The 13,584-nt window shown below is 33.4% G+C and overlaps 2 protein-coding genes across 2 annotated transcripts; one reads left to right on the forward strand and one right to left on the reverse strand.

Annotated features, from left to right (window-relative positions):
- Positions 1 to 2,451: 2,451 nt before the first annotated feature.
- LOC112727286 (uncharacterized) lies at positions 2,452 to 5,546 on the forward strand. Its single transcript, XM_025776968.2, has 5 exons — positions 2,452 to 2,852; positions 3,568 to 3,807; positions 3,995 to 4,070; positions 4,840 to 4,966; positions 5,135 to 5,546. The coding sequence occupies exons 2-5, from the start codon at positions 3,694 to 3,696 to the stop codon at positions 5,337 to 5,339; spliced, it is 522 nt and encodes a 173-aa protein (XP_025632753.1). The 5' UTR covers positions 2,452 to 2,852; positions 3,568 to 3,693; the 3' UTR covers positions 5,340 to 5,546.
- A 320-nt stretch (positions 5,547 to 5,866) lies between these two features.
- LOC112727285 (uncharacterized) lies at positions 5,867 to 11,139 on the reverse strand. Its single transcript, XM_025776967.3, has 3 exons — positions 10,790 to 11,139; positions 9,103 to 9,317; positions 5,867 to 8,660 (listed from the first exon to the last, which is right to left on the reverse strand). Exons 2-3 carry the CDS (start codon positions 9,212 to 9,214, stop codon positions 6,217 to 6,219), a joined length of 2,556 nt encoding a protein of 851 aa, XP_025632752.1. The 5' UTR covers positions 9,215 to 9,317; positions 10,790 to 11,139; the 3' UTR covers positions 5,867 to 6,216.
- Between the last annotated feature and the right edge of the window lie 2,445 nt (positions 11,140 to 13,584).

The raw sequence follows: 13,584 nt of genomic DNA on the forward strand, positions 1-13,584 counted from the left end.
ACTGTTTTTAAGTATTTTAAAGCTTTTGTAATAGGATCTTTTTAGTATAAAAAATATTAAAGTTAAATAAATATTTCTTTCTAAGTTAAAGATATTCCTAATTAAGAACATATTTACATCTTTAATTACTTGCTTTTTCGAAGAATAGTATTCTGTTCATTTTAATATATTTGATACTAAAAAAAACCTAACTAGAAGATTATAATAAGTAGTAACAACCTACTACAGATAAAATAGAGTTCTAAACTAATAACTATGTCGTAGCAATAACCTACCACTATTAAATAGAGTTCTAAATTTCTACAAGCGACCTATTCTTAACTCTACAAACTATACTCTAGTTCTTTGCGACTACCCTAACCATGGGTACATACAAAAATATGTCTATAGAGGATTGCACAAAATTTAACACAGCAAAACTAACCTCAAAGTCGGCTGCCCCGGCGTAATTCGAAGTTTCGTTCAGCCTGTTGATGTCTCCATCGTTACCAACTGCGCACGTCATCGTCGTATGTATTGATAATATGATTAGAAAGAGGTAAAAGAGACGATAATAAAAGAGGGGTATTTATTTCGGTAATAATTTTTTAAAATATTTATTTCAATAATTATTATAATTAATTTATTTATTAAAAATAAAAAATTTCTATATTAATAAGTTTATATTTATCATATTTTTCAAATATTCAGAGAAAAAGAATAAAGACAATAATAACAGAAATCTAAAATATATTGTAACGAATAGAAAAATAAATCAGACGTTCGTTTTTTCCGTTTTCTCTTGCTTCATGCATCTGTTCACAGCACTATAATTGCATAATTATTCATATTACTTCTTATTATATGTTTGTATTAGGATTAACTAACAAAATTCATTTAAAACCCCATTATACACTACTTCTCTATAAGCCAAACATTTTCGTTTTTTTCTTTTCATCTGCATCCCATGTTATGATTTTTTTTTCTAAATGTTCACTTTTAAATGTATCGTTAGTTTATTTTAAACATTTTTTATCTACTCAAAAGACAAAACAGATAATTATATTGGCTCAACCTATATGCACCTAACCAACTAATTAGAATGCTTTTTGTAATTACTTGAATACACTCACTATGCCAAAAAAAATTCAGTCCATCATCACAATCCGTTATTATTAATTGTTAATTAGTGTTAATCTACTTCATCTTCAACGAAAACCAACGCACTCCTCTACATGATAATTATTGTACACGTCCTGCACAATACTGCAACAATAAAAATGTTTTTTTACATATACCTGTCAAGATTTTACAATGACATCACATTTCTACATGTGTAGAAATCATGTATGCTTCTACACCAGATAATTCACTAGCAGAAGAATCAAATGACCAAACAGTGTACCTAATGTGAAAAATTTGATTAGATCGAAACTCTTAGGTGTTTGAGAATAAGTCTTAGAGAGTTATTCTTTCAAGCCATGAAACTCGCTAATGAATTCAGAAGGCATCAAATCTATTTTTATCTCGTATTCTCAGGGCTGGTAATGGGTAGAGTATGTTAAGGTTTGGACTCTACCTAACTTTATTTACGGGTTAATTTTTTTTTTAAAATTTGATCCAATTCTATCTGCGAATTGAGAATCTCTCAATCCTAACTCTAGCCGCATCCTAAAGTTTTAAACTCTATCTTACTTGTTATTTGTAGAAAAATAAAATTTTTTTAAACAAATATAAAACTCAACCATTCTAAATTTCATACATATTAATAAAATAGAAAATAAAAAATAAGTTTAAATTAAAATTAAAAACAATATAAAATTTTAAAAAACCTAATATAAAATTACAAATAATATAATTATCAACTAATTTAGTGGTTATTTCAAATTTTTATAAAAGAAAAATTGTGCTTTTAACATTCTTTTTTTTTCATTACATACATAATTTTTAGATATTGTGCGAATAAGATTCGATAGAGTATATCCTAAATTCGTACCTTATTCTATTCGCAGACAAACTCGCACTGCACTCTATTCTATCCACAACGAGTCGAATAAATAACCCTATTCGAATGAATTGGTCCGAATTAAATAACCGCAGATAGAATATATATTACAAGTAGTACTTATTCTCATGAGCTCAACCATCATCTCTCTTTTTGTAGAACTGTCATAAAGATTTTTTTTGAAAAAGCTCCATTTCTTGAGTATTGTGCGTTTTATACCACTTGGACAGGTATAATGCTTATTTTCATTTTTTATTAACTCTATATAAAAAAATTTGATTAATTATTGATAATCAAAAAATTAAAAATAAAATTAAAATTAAAATTTAATTCCAATGTTAAAAATAAAATTAAAAATTAAAAATAATTTTAAAATTTTTGATAAAATTTAAAAAATATATTTTTTTTTGGTAACTTAAAAAAAATTCTTTACCCTTAAAAAAATCAAAAGAAACCCTATATGATCTGAACCCGCCCCAACTACCCTTTGCTCTTGCTGCTGCTACTACTACCTTCCTCTTCTCCCCTTCCTTTCCCCCCCTCTGTTTTCCCACTCGGCCAGAGTCAGCGCCTCCGGCAATTGTAGCTACGTTTTCCACGTCTCCTCCTGCTCCGTTCAACTCCAGCGTCTCCGTTCTCACACTCACACAGTCACACTAGCCTCCAAGAGAGATCAGAGAAGAGAGAACTGGTTCGCCTCCTGCGTCCGGGCTCGTGCTTTTGAATCCGCCTCTGCCTCTGGTTCCTCCGCCCGCGGCTGCTTCGTTCGCCTCCTGCGTCCCCTTCTGTTTCCGCCGCTGCTTTTTGTCCTGCTCGGCTGCTCCGCTCGTGCTTCTGAGTCTGCTTCTCCTCAGCTGTCCTGTTTCTGGTTCGTTCTTTTTCTATTTTCTCTAATTAGTATATTTAGTTGCTTTCTAATAATGTGTTTGTGCAGATATATGGTTTTGAGTTTTTGGTGTTAATAGCTTAGAAGGTGAGAGCAGATGTAATAGGCAAATAGTTAGAGTTATGATAATTTGTCTTATGGTTCAAGGTGTGAAAACTGGAAGTGGCAAATAGAATTATGTCACTGTTAAGTGAGTGAGGGAGAGACAAAATTGGTGAACAGAATCAGTTCAGATGTCTTATGAAATTTTACGAAAATAGATACTGTATACCTAATTTGATATGCCTAGTGTTATCCTATTGATGGTTTTTGTTGTTTGATTTATTTTTGTTGTTGAGCTGCGTTTTTCTCTTTCTTTGAACTTGTATGACATGGTCGTTGGACTGCTACTGTGCTCTCTTAGAGCTTCTGCTAACCATAAAAAAAAGGCAAATAGGTTATGGTGTTGCTGGGTTTTGTTCTGTTTTGGTTATTTTGGTTATTTTGCATAGGTACTGCTCCTGAGTCCTGACCAAGTTTATTCTTGGATCCTAGCTCCACTGTTGTAGATATTTTTTCCTTTAAGTATATAAAAAAAGTATATAAAATGTTATTTTTATTTTATTATTGTATCAAACAAAAGGAAATGCTAATCTTGGTAGTTTATTATCTTTTTTGCATTAGTTATGTCTAACAATAATGACTCTGATTTCCGCAGGGAAACCAATTCCAGGAGCTTAGAGCTCCACAGTGAAATATACCACTGCCAGAGTGAATGCACCATTGTTAGCTCTGCTGTGGTGAAATTAGGTTTAAGTTGATTTAGGAGAAGTGAATTTTCGCCATGAGAGGAGGAAGGAAGAATTTGAAGAGAGCAACGGAGGAACGGCACATTACCCTTCAAGATGGTCAATCCATCATGCAGGTTGTCTCTCTCCGTGGCTCCAATCTCATTGAGGTACTTCTTCACAACTTCTACATCTTCGAAATCATCTTTTCATATCACTTTTGTTTTGATCCATGAACCTCGTAACATTCTTATCCATTCAAATCTTTTAAATGGATGGTTATCTTTTGATAGCTCACTTCATAGTTCATATTGTTCTTATTGGTGTTTCTACTATGATTATTTTCTTGTGTCGAAGGTCATGGATGCACACGGTGAGAAATCATTAGCGCTGTTTCCTGCTAAATTTCAGAAGAGCATGTGGATAAGACGAGGTTTGTTCTATGTAAGCAGTAAAGCAATACCCACTGTTCTAATTTAGAGACTATTGAACATGCCATCTCGTTTTGTCTTCTAAAAGTTGAAAAAATAAAGGAGTAATGCACAAAATTATCCTTGAAAGATCATATATGAGTGAATTTAGTTCCGGAAAGATTCAACGCCTCAATTTGATCCCAAAAAGACTCAACGCCTCAATTTGATCTCAAAAATACCAACCAACGTGAGTCAACTTGTAGTTGACACGTCACAGTTAAGTGTCATGTGGCACATTATGTTGGTATTTTCAGGACTAAATTGAGCTTTCAAGGATTGATTTGAGCATTAACACAAAAAATTTAGCATTTTGCTTTTGTTCTCTAGTAAGTAGTAATATTGTTTCTTTATCTTAGTAAACCAGTGGACGATGGTTCTCTATGTCCATTTGGGTATTGGGACAACTTTAATGCTAATATGTTATATGATCTGTTTTAAAGCAGTGTCAACTCTTGTTACCATCACAATTTGTTGAACGAATCCTACCCATCAGAATTGAAATTATTAATTCCGTTATCTATATTCTACTGCTACACTTGTAGTTGAAACATTTATTATGGCTATTTGAATAATCTATTCAGGGAACTCGCTGTGTTTTATGTAACTTTGACCCCTCAGCGAATGAATTTCGGTTCAGCATATATAGAAATTGGGCTGTTTCTTTTGAATTAATTTCTTTGGCCTCCACTTCATCTGTTAACCATTACAAGTTGATTTCTCAATGTGCAGGGAGCTTTGTTGTAGTTGATGAAAGTGGAAAGGAAAAGGCTCTTGAATCTGGTAGCAAGGTGGCTTGTCTTGTTTCCCAGGTTCTTTTCTACGAGCAAGTTCGAGCACTTCAGAAATCTCCAGAATGGTGTGCTCTCATTTCCAGCTTTGATTTCTAGAGTTCTACTTGCATTGAGTTTCCCTGTTGAATAATCATTTGATAACAGGGTTTTATTATCCAACTAGAATTTTATATGGCAGTTTTCATTGGTAACCATATCAAAGGCACATCTTATACTTCATTGTTTCCATGTAGGCCTGAAACTTTTAAATCTGAGATGGTTGATGATTCAAATGAAAGGAGCAGCTCCCAACAAGAAAGCAAGATAGAGGAGAATGATGACAACGACAACGATGATGATGATGGACTACCCCCATTGGAAGCCAATATGAACCGGATGAGACCTTTTGAGGGTCAAATTGAAGAAGACTCGGAATCCAGTTCAGATACAGATGCTTGAACAGTGGTTCCAACTTACATGGTCCAACCAACCATGATACAAGTGATGGTCCCTGGAAAAACCAATCAAAATAGATTAGGAAATCTCTTCTTTACCCTCTCTTTTATTTAAATTTTCATGATGCGGAACTCATAAAACATCCTGATAACTTGGAGTCTACCCATTGTAGAATGCTTCTTGAAGGAATACCTGAAAAATTTTGTTTTTTGAGTTGTTGCCATTAAGTTATGTTTGACACTAAAACTCACTTGCACAAAATAACAAAGTATATCACATATTTTGCTACAATATCAAAAAATTGAGCCTCGGTGTTGCCCTCTATTTTTCATCTTTGGTTCATCAAGTTTATCTAGAATGAGACTATAACAGCTTACTAATCAAAATACAAAAGTAATTTAGGTTTCAAACCTAGCAGAATAAAATGGATTCCAACTTTGTTTAATCCATGCTATCTATAATCCAACCACTTACTGACAAAAAAGTAAAAAAAAAAAAAAAAAACGAAGGAAAAGAGAAAGAAAAAAAAATTACTTAACATGACTATTTTTAGTATAATGTTATATCAATGTGATCACATTTGTTTTAGTGATTACATGGCATGGATATGAGATCTACCCTTAATATCTAATCATATTATCAGTGTATAAATACGCTAACTACATATCTGGAAATTGAATTCAGAATTATATGAGGACTTTAAAATACCCACATTAACCACTTCTATGCACAACAAATCATTTATACAATGATGAAGCTATGGATACACTAGACAAGGAAACTTTACATTCTTGGTCCTCCCCAGCTTTTCAATTCAGATTCACTAAACATCGATATTCTGTTGAGACTATGACTCTCTTTCTTGAGTTCGATAGTTCTATCATAGATGAAGTTGTGAACATTTTGTAGGTCTTCCACTGAGGTCACTTGATGGAGGGCCTGAAACATTTGATGAATGAGAAGCTAGTTTTCTGTTCTGCGGCGAAAACTTGAATACCTCTGAACATTCACCGCATTTTAGTTGGCAATGTCCTCTTTTAGAATGGAGAAAATCTTCAGGCAACCGCAGCAGGTTCAAGCATTTATGACAAGTAACAAAAGGAGCTCCACCAGCTACCGGCCGATATTTCCACTTGGTCATGTGTTCTTTCTCCCTTAAATATCTCCTTAACTTGTCAGCTCTATGCTTGTGAGTGTCAGATTTTGTTTCACTTCCATACACTGGGAGTCTAGAGGTAGTGGACCACTGCAGACTGGAAGAATAAGAGTGCCAAGGAGAGTAGCTATCTAGGCCTGGATAAGACCTGAATAACTCTTCATGATGGTAAAGAGCACGCGGAGGCAAATTTGCTGGGAAATCCCGCTTTGTAGGATAGCATTCTGGACAAGAATGATAAATATGGTGCACACTGCTTGTTACCTCATCTGAATAAGGTATCTGAGAAAGTTTATGCCTTTGGTGACAGCCAACTTGATGATTACATCTTTCGTTGCATCTAAGATAATCCACACCACGAGAAAATCGTCTGTCATGAAGGTCATGGTTATAATGTGAAGGAATATGCTTTTCCTTATAACAGACTCCTGTGGATAGTCTTCCATTTTTTGTTTCCCTACTCACACGGAAAGTTCTGTTGAGCTGATCCTGTAAGTTGTGGATCATTCTTAACAGTTTCATCTTTTCCTGGTTGGTGTCCTCATACGAGTCAGGCGAAAGAAACCTTGAATTGCGATAGAGGTCATCGTGCAATTGATTTGACATTCTGTTTCTTTCATAGTGAGATTGGGAACTGCTTCGATGGAAAGTCATTCTTGATGGAAGCTCATCTCTCTTTGTTCTCATCCAATGTTGATGACCATATCTTGTAGTAGTCCCCATTTCTTTGTTTTCTTGATTTGCTCTGCTGCCTTTCATGTCATGTTGCTTTTCATGTGATTGGTGTTGTGTTCCAAGATCTCCATATGACATGCGGTTAACAAGGCCTTTTCCCTTTCTGGTCATTTCCTCAGAAACACTATTAGGAGAAGTGTTTGTGTTCTCAATGCCATCATATACATAAGTGTTTCTAGTGGTAGCGGATTTAGAAAATCCGGCTCCCACCATACTGTGAAGCGTTGGACTTGGATTAACCAGTTTTTTGGTATCTAATGCATCCACAGACCTCACGCGATCAAAGCTATGGTGAATACCTTTCTGAGGTTGCTTCTGCAGTTCACTAGAAGATACATGATTACCAGACATACCTTCAACTTTATCAGGAGTACCATGAAAAATGGTTTCCTTTTCAGATACAACGTTCTCAGTTCTTGAGCTTTTGGTGGTAGAAATACTTTCAGCAGTGGCCACTTCAGATTTTGCACCAACTAGAGCCTTTCGTTCGTTGTTTGGATCTCCACTTGGAACACATAAACTAAACTCCTCTTTTCTTAACAGGTTCCCATTATTTATCTCTTCCGCTTCTTCTAAGTCACTTTTAATCATTGCCACTTCAGCGCTTGCCCCTGCTGGAGCCGACTTGTCATTATTGCTATCTTCACCATCTGATCCAGAAATATCTTCTGCTTCCTTCACTAACAAGTTTTCAGTACTTGACTCTTTTTCTTCTTCTGAACCAATTCCTTTAATTTCCACTTGAGGCTTTAAATCTTTTGTAGTTGACTTGTCTTTGTTATCATCCTCTTGGCCTCCTAGTAGCAAACTCCCATTATTAAACTCTTCTGATCTCCCTGAATCACTCCCATTAACTTCCATTTCAGTGTTTGAACCTATCAGAGTTGAATTGTTGTTATTGGCTTGTTCTCGATCACTTCCAGAAGTTAACGCCTTTTCTGACCCCTCCGGTGACGAGTTTCCAGTGTTGAACTCTTCATCCACTTCTGAACCACTTGTAACTCTCATTTCAGACATTTCTCCTGTTGAAGCTGATTTCTTACTATTGTCATTTTCATCCGGAGAATAGAAAAACTCTTTTGATCCTTCTGATGCCAAGTTTCCACTCTCTGTCTCCTCGATCTCACAGCAAGTGGTTTTATTGGGCACTCTACGCCTTCTGAGGGTCAACTTATAGCTATCCAGCTCACTTTCTAGTTCTTCATTGGATAAATTGAATGGTTGAAGTTGATCCCTTCCAACATTTTTATCCATATAATATTCTCCTGAGGAAAATGAAGTAGCTTTCGCTTTCGGACCATTTTCTTGAGGAGCCACCTGCTTCCTATTGCCACATTGTTTATCTTCAGAAAATAGATACGATGTTCTAGGAGCTGCATCAGTTTTTTGTGTACTTGATCCTTCGATCACATTGACACTTCTTCGCTTCTTAGCTGTATAGATGGAAGCAAAGGACTTCAATAGTTTATAACAAGAAGTATATAGAATCCGCAGAGTCATTTTTATAACTTAGTAAAAATTAAATATAATCAAAATAGACTTGACAATCAAGCAAGTAGTATTTGATTCAGAGTCCAAAACATTTAAGTCAATCAAGAGCAGAGAAGTATATAACAATTTTGAATGTTATGGTTAAACCAAGTACATTATGTAAGTGCAGCAGCCATAAACTTCACTTCTGAAAATTTTTTGTAGAATAATTTCTCTCAAAGAAATTCAGGAAATTGCCAAGAGATTTGACAAATTTCTGAATTTTTCTCACACTACAATACAAGTTACCTTAGAAGTGCATATAAATTATTCTCCATCCAAGGTTTTCCAAACAGAATAAAACTTTAAAGAGTACAGTGGTATAAAAATTATTAGAGCTTTCACCTTTAAGAGTTGTGCCACATCCACCACACTTGTAGATATCATATTCTGCAGGCTCTTGAAGAAGTTTCCGGCATTTCGGACATTTAACCACGCGAACCACCTCACCAGACATCTTACTCCAAAGAGTCCAAATTTCTTGACCACAAATTTTGAACAGAAGTGATTGTCAAAGCCAATATCAACAAATTCCAAAAAATAAGTTCCACTCTGAGTTTCTGCATTGAAAAGAAAAATAAAAGAGTTCAGCTAGGATTACTTAAAAAGTGCAAAACTACTGTTTTTTTAGAAGAACTAATAAAGTATGTTATTCAAACAAATGAAATGTAATAGGCAATTAAAGTATGCAGGAAATGAACATAACGATTTAGAATACAAATTTTAAAACATATATTATAAGTTGAGACAAAGATGATAATGATTGTGACTCTACATCAGCTAATCCTACAACTCAAACTTAGTTCAACCTTAATGATGATTTTAGAAAATGCATTTCAACTTATTAACTGCTTATTAAGGTACTTATAGATTACCTACTAAAACAAGAATTTAGTAGTTGAATTCAAGTCATAGTGATGAAAAAGCAAAAGAATATGGCATCGTGATCCAACCTGTTCAAAACTTATTAGTATGTATTATTTTTCTTTTCCCTATTTATAACGTAGTATATCTTCCAAACATTAGTACTAAATTACCGACATGATAAATTGCATTGGACTCCTGAAGATTGATATCACATATTACATTTGTTTATTTGTAAAAGCACACACTACTATGTTACGAGATTTAAATTTATTCTCTTATATAAAATATGACAAGAACTTTTTTCCTTAAGAAAAAAAAAGTGTATGATAAAATTAAGAAGTACCTGATACCACTTAATCACATGAAATTCCTGTGTTATGGGTTTCCCTAAGTGAGAAATTCTACTTTAAAAGAATAAACTCCAGTTTTTATATACAGACAAAAATGCTAAAACATTTACTTCAATTCCTTTTCTTTATGCACTATCGAAGTTCCGTACCCCGTGGTCCTTTAATTTGTTGTATTAAACGACAAACAAAAAGTGCTGCAAGCTAAAAAGGTAACAAGTTCAACTGCTCCTCCTTAATTTATTTTTGGTACACCACATCATGTTTAACTTTAATAATGCCACGCAGAAACACAGAGGAAATTATTATGCCTTCAAGCAGTTAATCTCAAATAATTTAATACAATTCCATCAATTAAGTATGCTGAGTTCATAGTAAAATAAAGTAATAAACAGCACCGGATATATATATATATATATATATATATAAACAATTTCGCATAAAAAAAATGTAGTGTTGACATATTCAACCAAACAGAACATATATACGATTTAAGAGATACTATTCAGTATTCAGTGAAAATTAAATAAACCGTAAAAAGTAATATTTCACAATGCATGCCACAACAAATAAAAAAGCATGAGTGACATGAGATTGTATTTGAATTCTTTCTGTGAAACAGAAAATACAAAAATAGAAAGATTTCAGAAAAGACAGAAACGAAGATCGGTATTTTCTATCTTTAAGAGAAAAGGTTCTGTTTTGTGCTTCCGTTTCTATAATCAAACACATTTCTATGAAATAATATGTAATTTTCGTATCTAGGAGGAGGAGGACGCATTGATACGCAGAGCGAAGGTTTAGTTAAAGAAGAGAACCTGAATTTTCCGGTTAGAATATTGGATGCGATTTCATGGATATGGTTACAGCTTAGAGAAGAAGCTCTGATGAGTTAACTAAAATTGTTGAACGCCACGAAGCGGAAGAAGAGAAGAGAAGGAAGGATGAGGAAAATTAAAAGGCATAGTAGGGGAAGAAAAGATGTTTATTCTCGATCTTCTAAGAAATTGTTCAGAAAAATTGAAGGAAAGATATAAAACTAAGAGAAACTGAATGGAGAAAAGAGTGTGAAAACGAGAGAGAGAGAGAGAGAGAGAGAGAGAGAGAGAGGTGTTGTACTGTTGTGTTGTGTTGATATGATGATATTAGCCGTTGTTTGTTGTTGTGTAAAATGGTGAGAGGGAGTCTTCCATTTCGTGTTTAGAAGGGATCTACATGGTGTAGTCAACTTTGACCAAAATCATACCACTTTCCTTTGAAATTTTCCTTAAGCTTTACTATAATATTTCCTTTTTCTAATAGGTATTCTAAAAATACTTATTAGCAATATAAGAAAACTTTTTTTACAGATTTTTTTGTTTTATTAAAAACGACATTTTATTTTGTAAGAAACTATTTTGGAAAAGATGTATATTTTATTCTTTTGTACTAACAAAATTAGGAGTGTAAACGAGTACAATTAATCTGATTATATGTTTAAGTTTAATTCGATATATTTATATTGGGTATCTGACAGATAATCTGATCTAATCTATTTAAGTGTGATTATATCCGATTTTAATTGATTTAGGTATCAAATTTGGAATTGTAAAATTCAAATCAACCTAATTACCTAATATATTAGATTAAAAACTAAAAAAATATAATTTTATAATCACCTTAGCCACTCTTTTTTTTCCCTTCCTTAACATAATTTTTTTTTTTCGGTGTCACATAATTTTTGCCCTTTTTTCAATTTATTTTCCAATTTTTCATACAAATTTAAGTCTATTAGATATCTAATTACCTGAATCGATCTAATTCAAATTTCATCAGTTCAAACTCAATCATCAAAAATACACTAATTCAATCCAATTTAATTCAATCAAATTTAAACTATTCAGTTTTCAAATTCACAAAATCTAACTTGATTATACCCGTCCAACAAAAAAGTTGTGTACATCACTTTAAATATAAAATTATATTTAACATTATCTTATTGAAAAATAATAATTCCACTCTCAATTTTTTTTATAATGCCACTTCTCACTTAATTCCTTTTATTGTATATTTGCATAAATTTAAAAAAAAAAATATTATCAAAATAATAGTGAATGAGTGACATTATTGTTTTTCTATATTATATTATTTCTTAACTGATTACATAAGCATTATTAGATTACAGTAAGATTTGAATAATTCGTCTATATAATTTTATTATAAAAATTCCCATATATGACATTGTTGTTCTTCTTACTATTGTATAAGCTAATATTATTGATTTTTTATGTTCATTATTAAAATAATTTTGTAAATAGAAATATTTTAATGAATAGTAACATTAAAAAATTTGGTAAAATAATTTTATAATACAATTTATAATGTCTAGATTTATACAATATACTATAGAAATATGAAGGGTTAAATATTTTTTCGTCCCTAAAATCTGGGGTGAAAATCAAATTCGTCTCTAATTTTTTTTTTTGTTATTAAAATCATCCTCAACGTTACAAAATGTTATAAAATCGTCCATTTGTCTATAAATAATATTTTTCAGACAATTTTATCCTTAAACAAAAATTAAAAAAAAAAACCCTCATTCTCACCCTCACCCTCACTCTCACCTTCACCTTTAAGAAAATGTAATAACAAAGAAAAATAAAAGCAAGATTGAGCACTGAATCAGTAACAGAATTATGAAATTAAATTTATCATCAAGGTCAAGCAGTGAAGCTCAACAAATCCAATCAACCAAGATTCCAAGAACAATATTAAAAAATTTCTACATCATCGTCATCATCGTTACGCATCTCTCTCTTTCCTTTTTCTCATCGTCGTCACCACCATAACCATCACCACTACCACCATAACCATCACACCTTCTTTTTCTCTATTACCCGTTCATCATCCTAAATCACTATCACCTACCCACTACCCTTAACCCTTTTTTTTCAGCAACAGCAATAACAATATCCACAAAATAAATCAACAAAAATTTCAGATTAAACAACAATTCAACCATCATCAACAACAACTTTAGATCCAAAATAACAACAAAAATTAAAAAATTAAAAAAATAATGTTTATGTTCTTAAAAAAAAAATAAAGAAAAGAAGAATGAAAATAGAAACAGTAAACTCAAAAGAGGGGTGGTGGTGTTGTTGCCGTCGCAGTTGAGGAAAAGAGGAGGAAAAAGTGACGGTGCGGGAAGTTACTGCTGGCGCTGTCATAGTTGTGGCTGAGGATAGGAACAGATCAAGAGAGAGAGAAGAGCAGATCCCCTCACCACCAGAAGCTCAACGATGGTGATGGAGCTGATGGCGGCGGCCGCAATGGAGTAGGAGATCCAAATTGGCTGCCTGAGCTAAAACGACGCCGTTGAGGTCGATACTGACATGGTTGTCATTGAGGGCTAAGGAGGAGTCGGGATCACCGAGGGAGTGGTCGCGGTGGAGATGAGGAAGGCGAGGCCGACGCTGATGGAGGGAGGGTTGAGGTTGGTGATGAAGAGGGAGAAGAAGGTAGAGAAGGAAACAGGGACGAAGATGGTAGGGTGACGGAAAGGGAGAGAAGAAGAATTGGGAGTTGAGGAGGAGGTGGTTTCGAAGAAAATGGTAGAAAGAAGGCGATGGAG

This window comes from Arachis hypogaea, chromosome 12, assembly GCF_003086295.3.
Source record: "Arachis hypogaea cultivar Tifrunner chromosome 12, arahy.Tifrunner.gnm2.J5K5, whole genome shotgun sequence".
Lineage (NCBI taxonomy): Eukaryota > Viridiplantae > Streptophyta > Magnoliopsida > Fabales > Fabaceae > Arachis > Arachis hypogaea.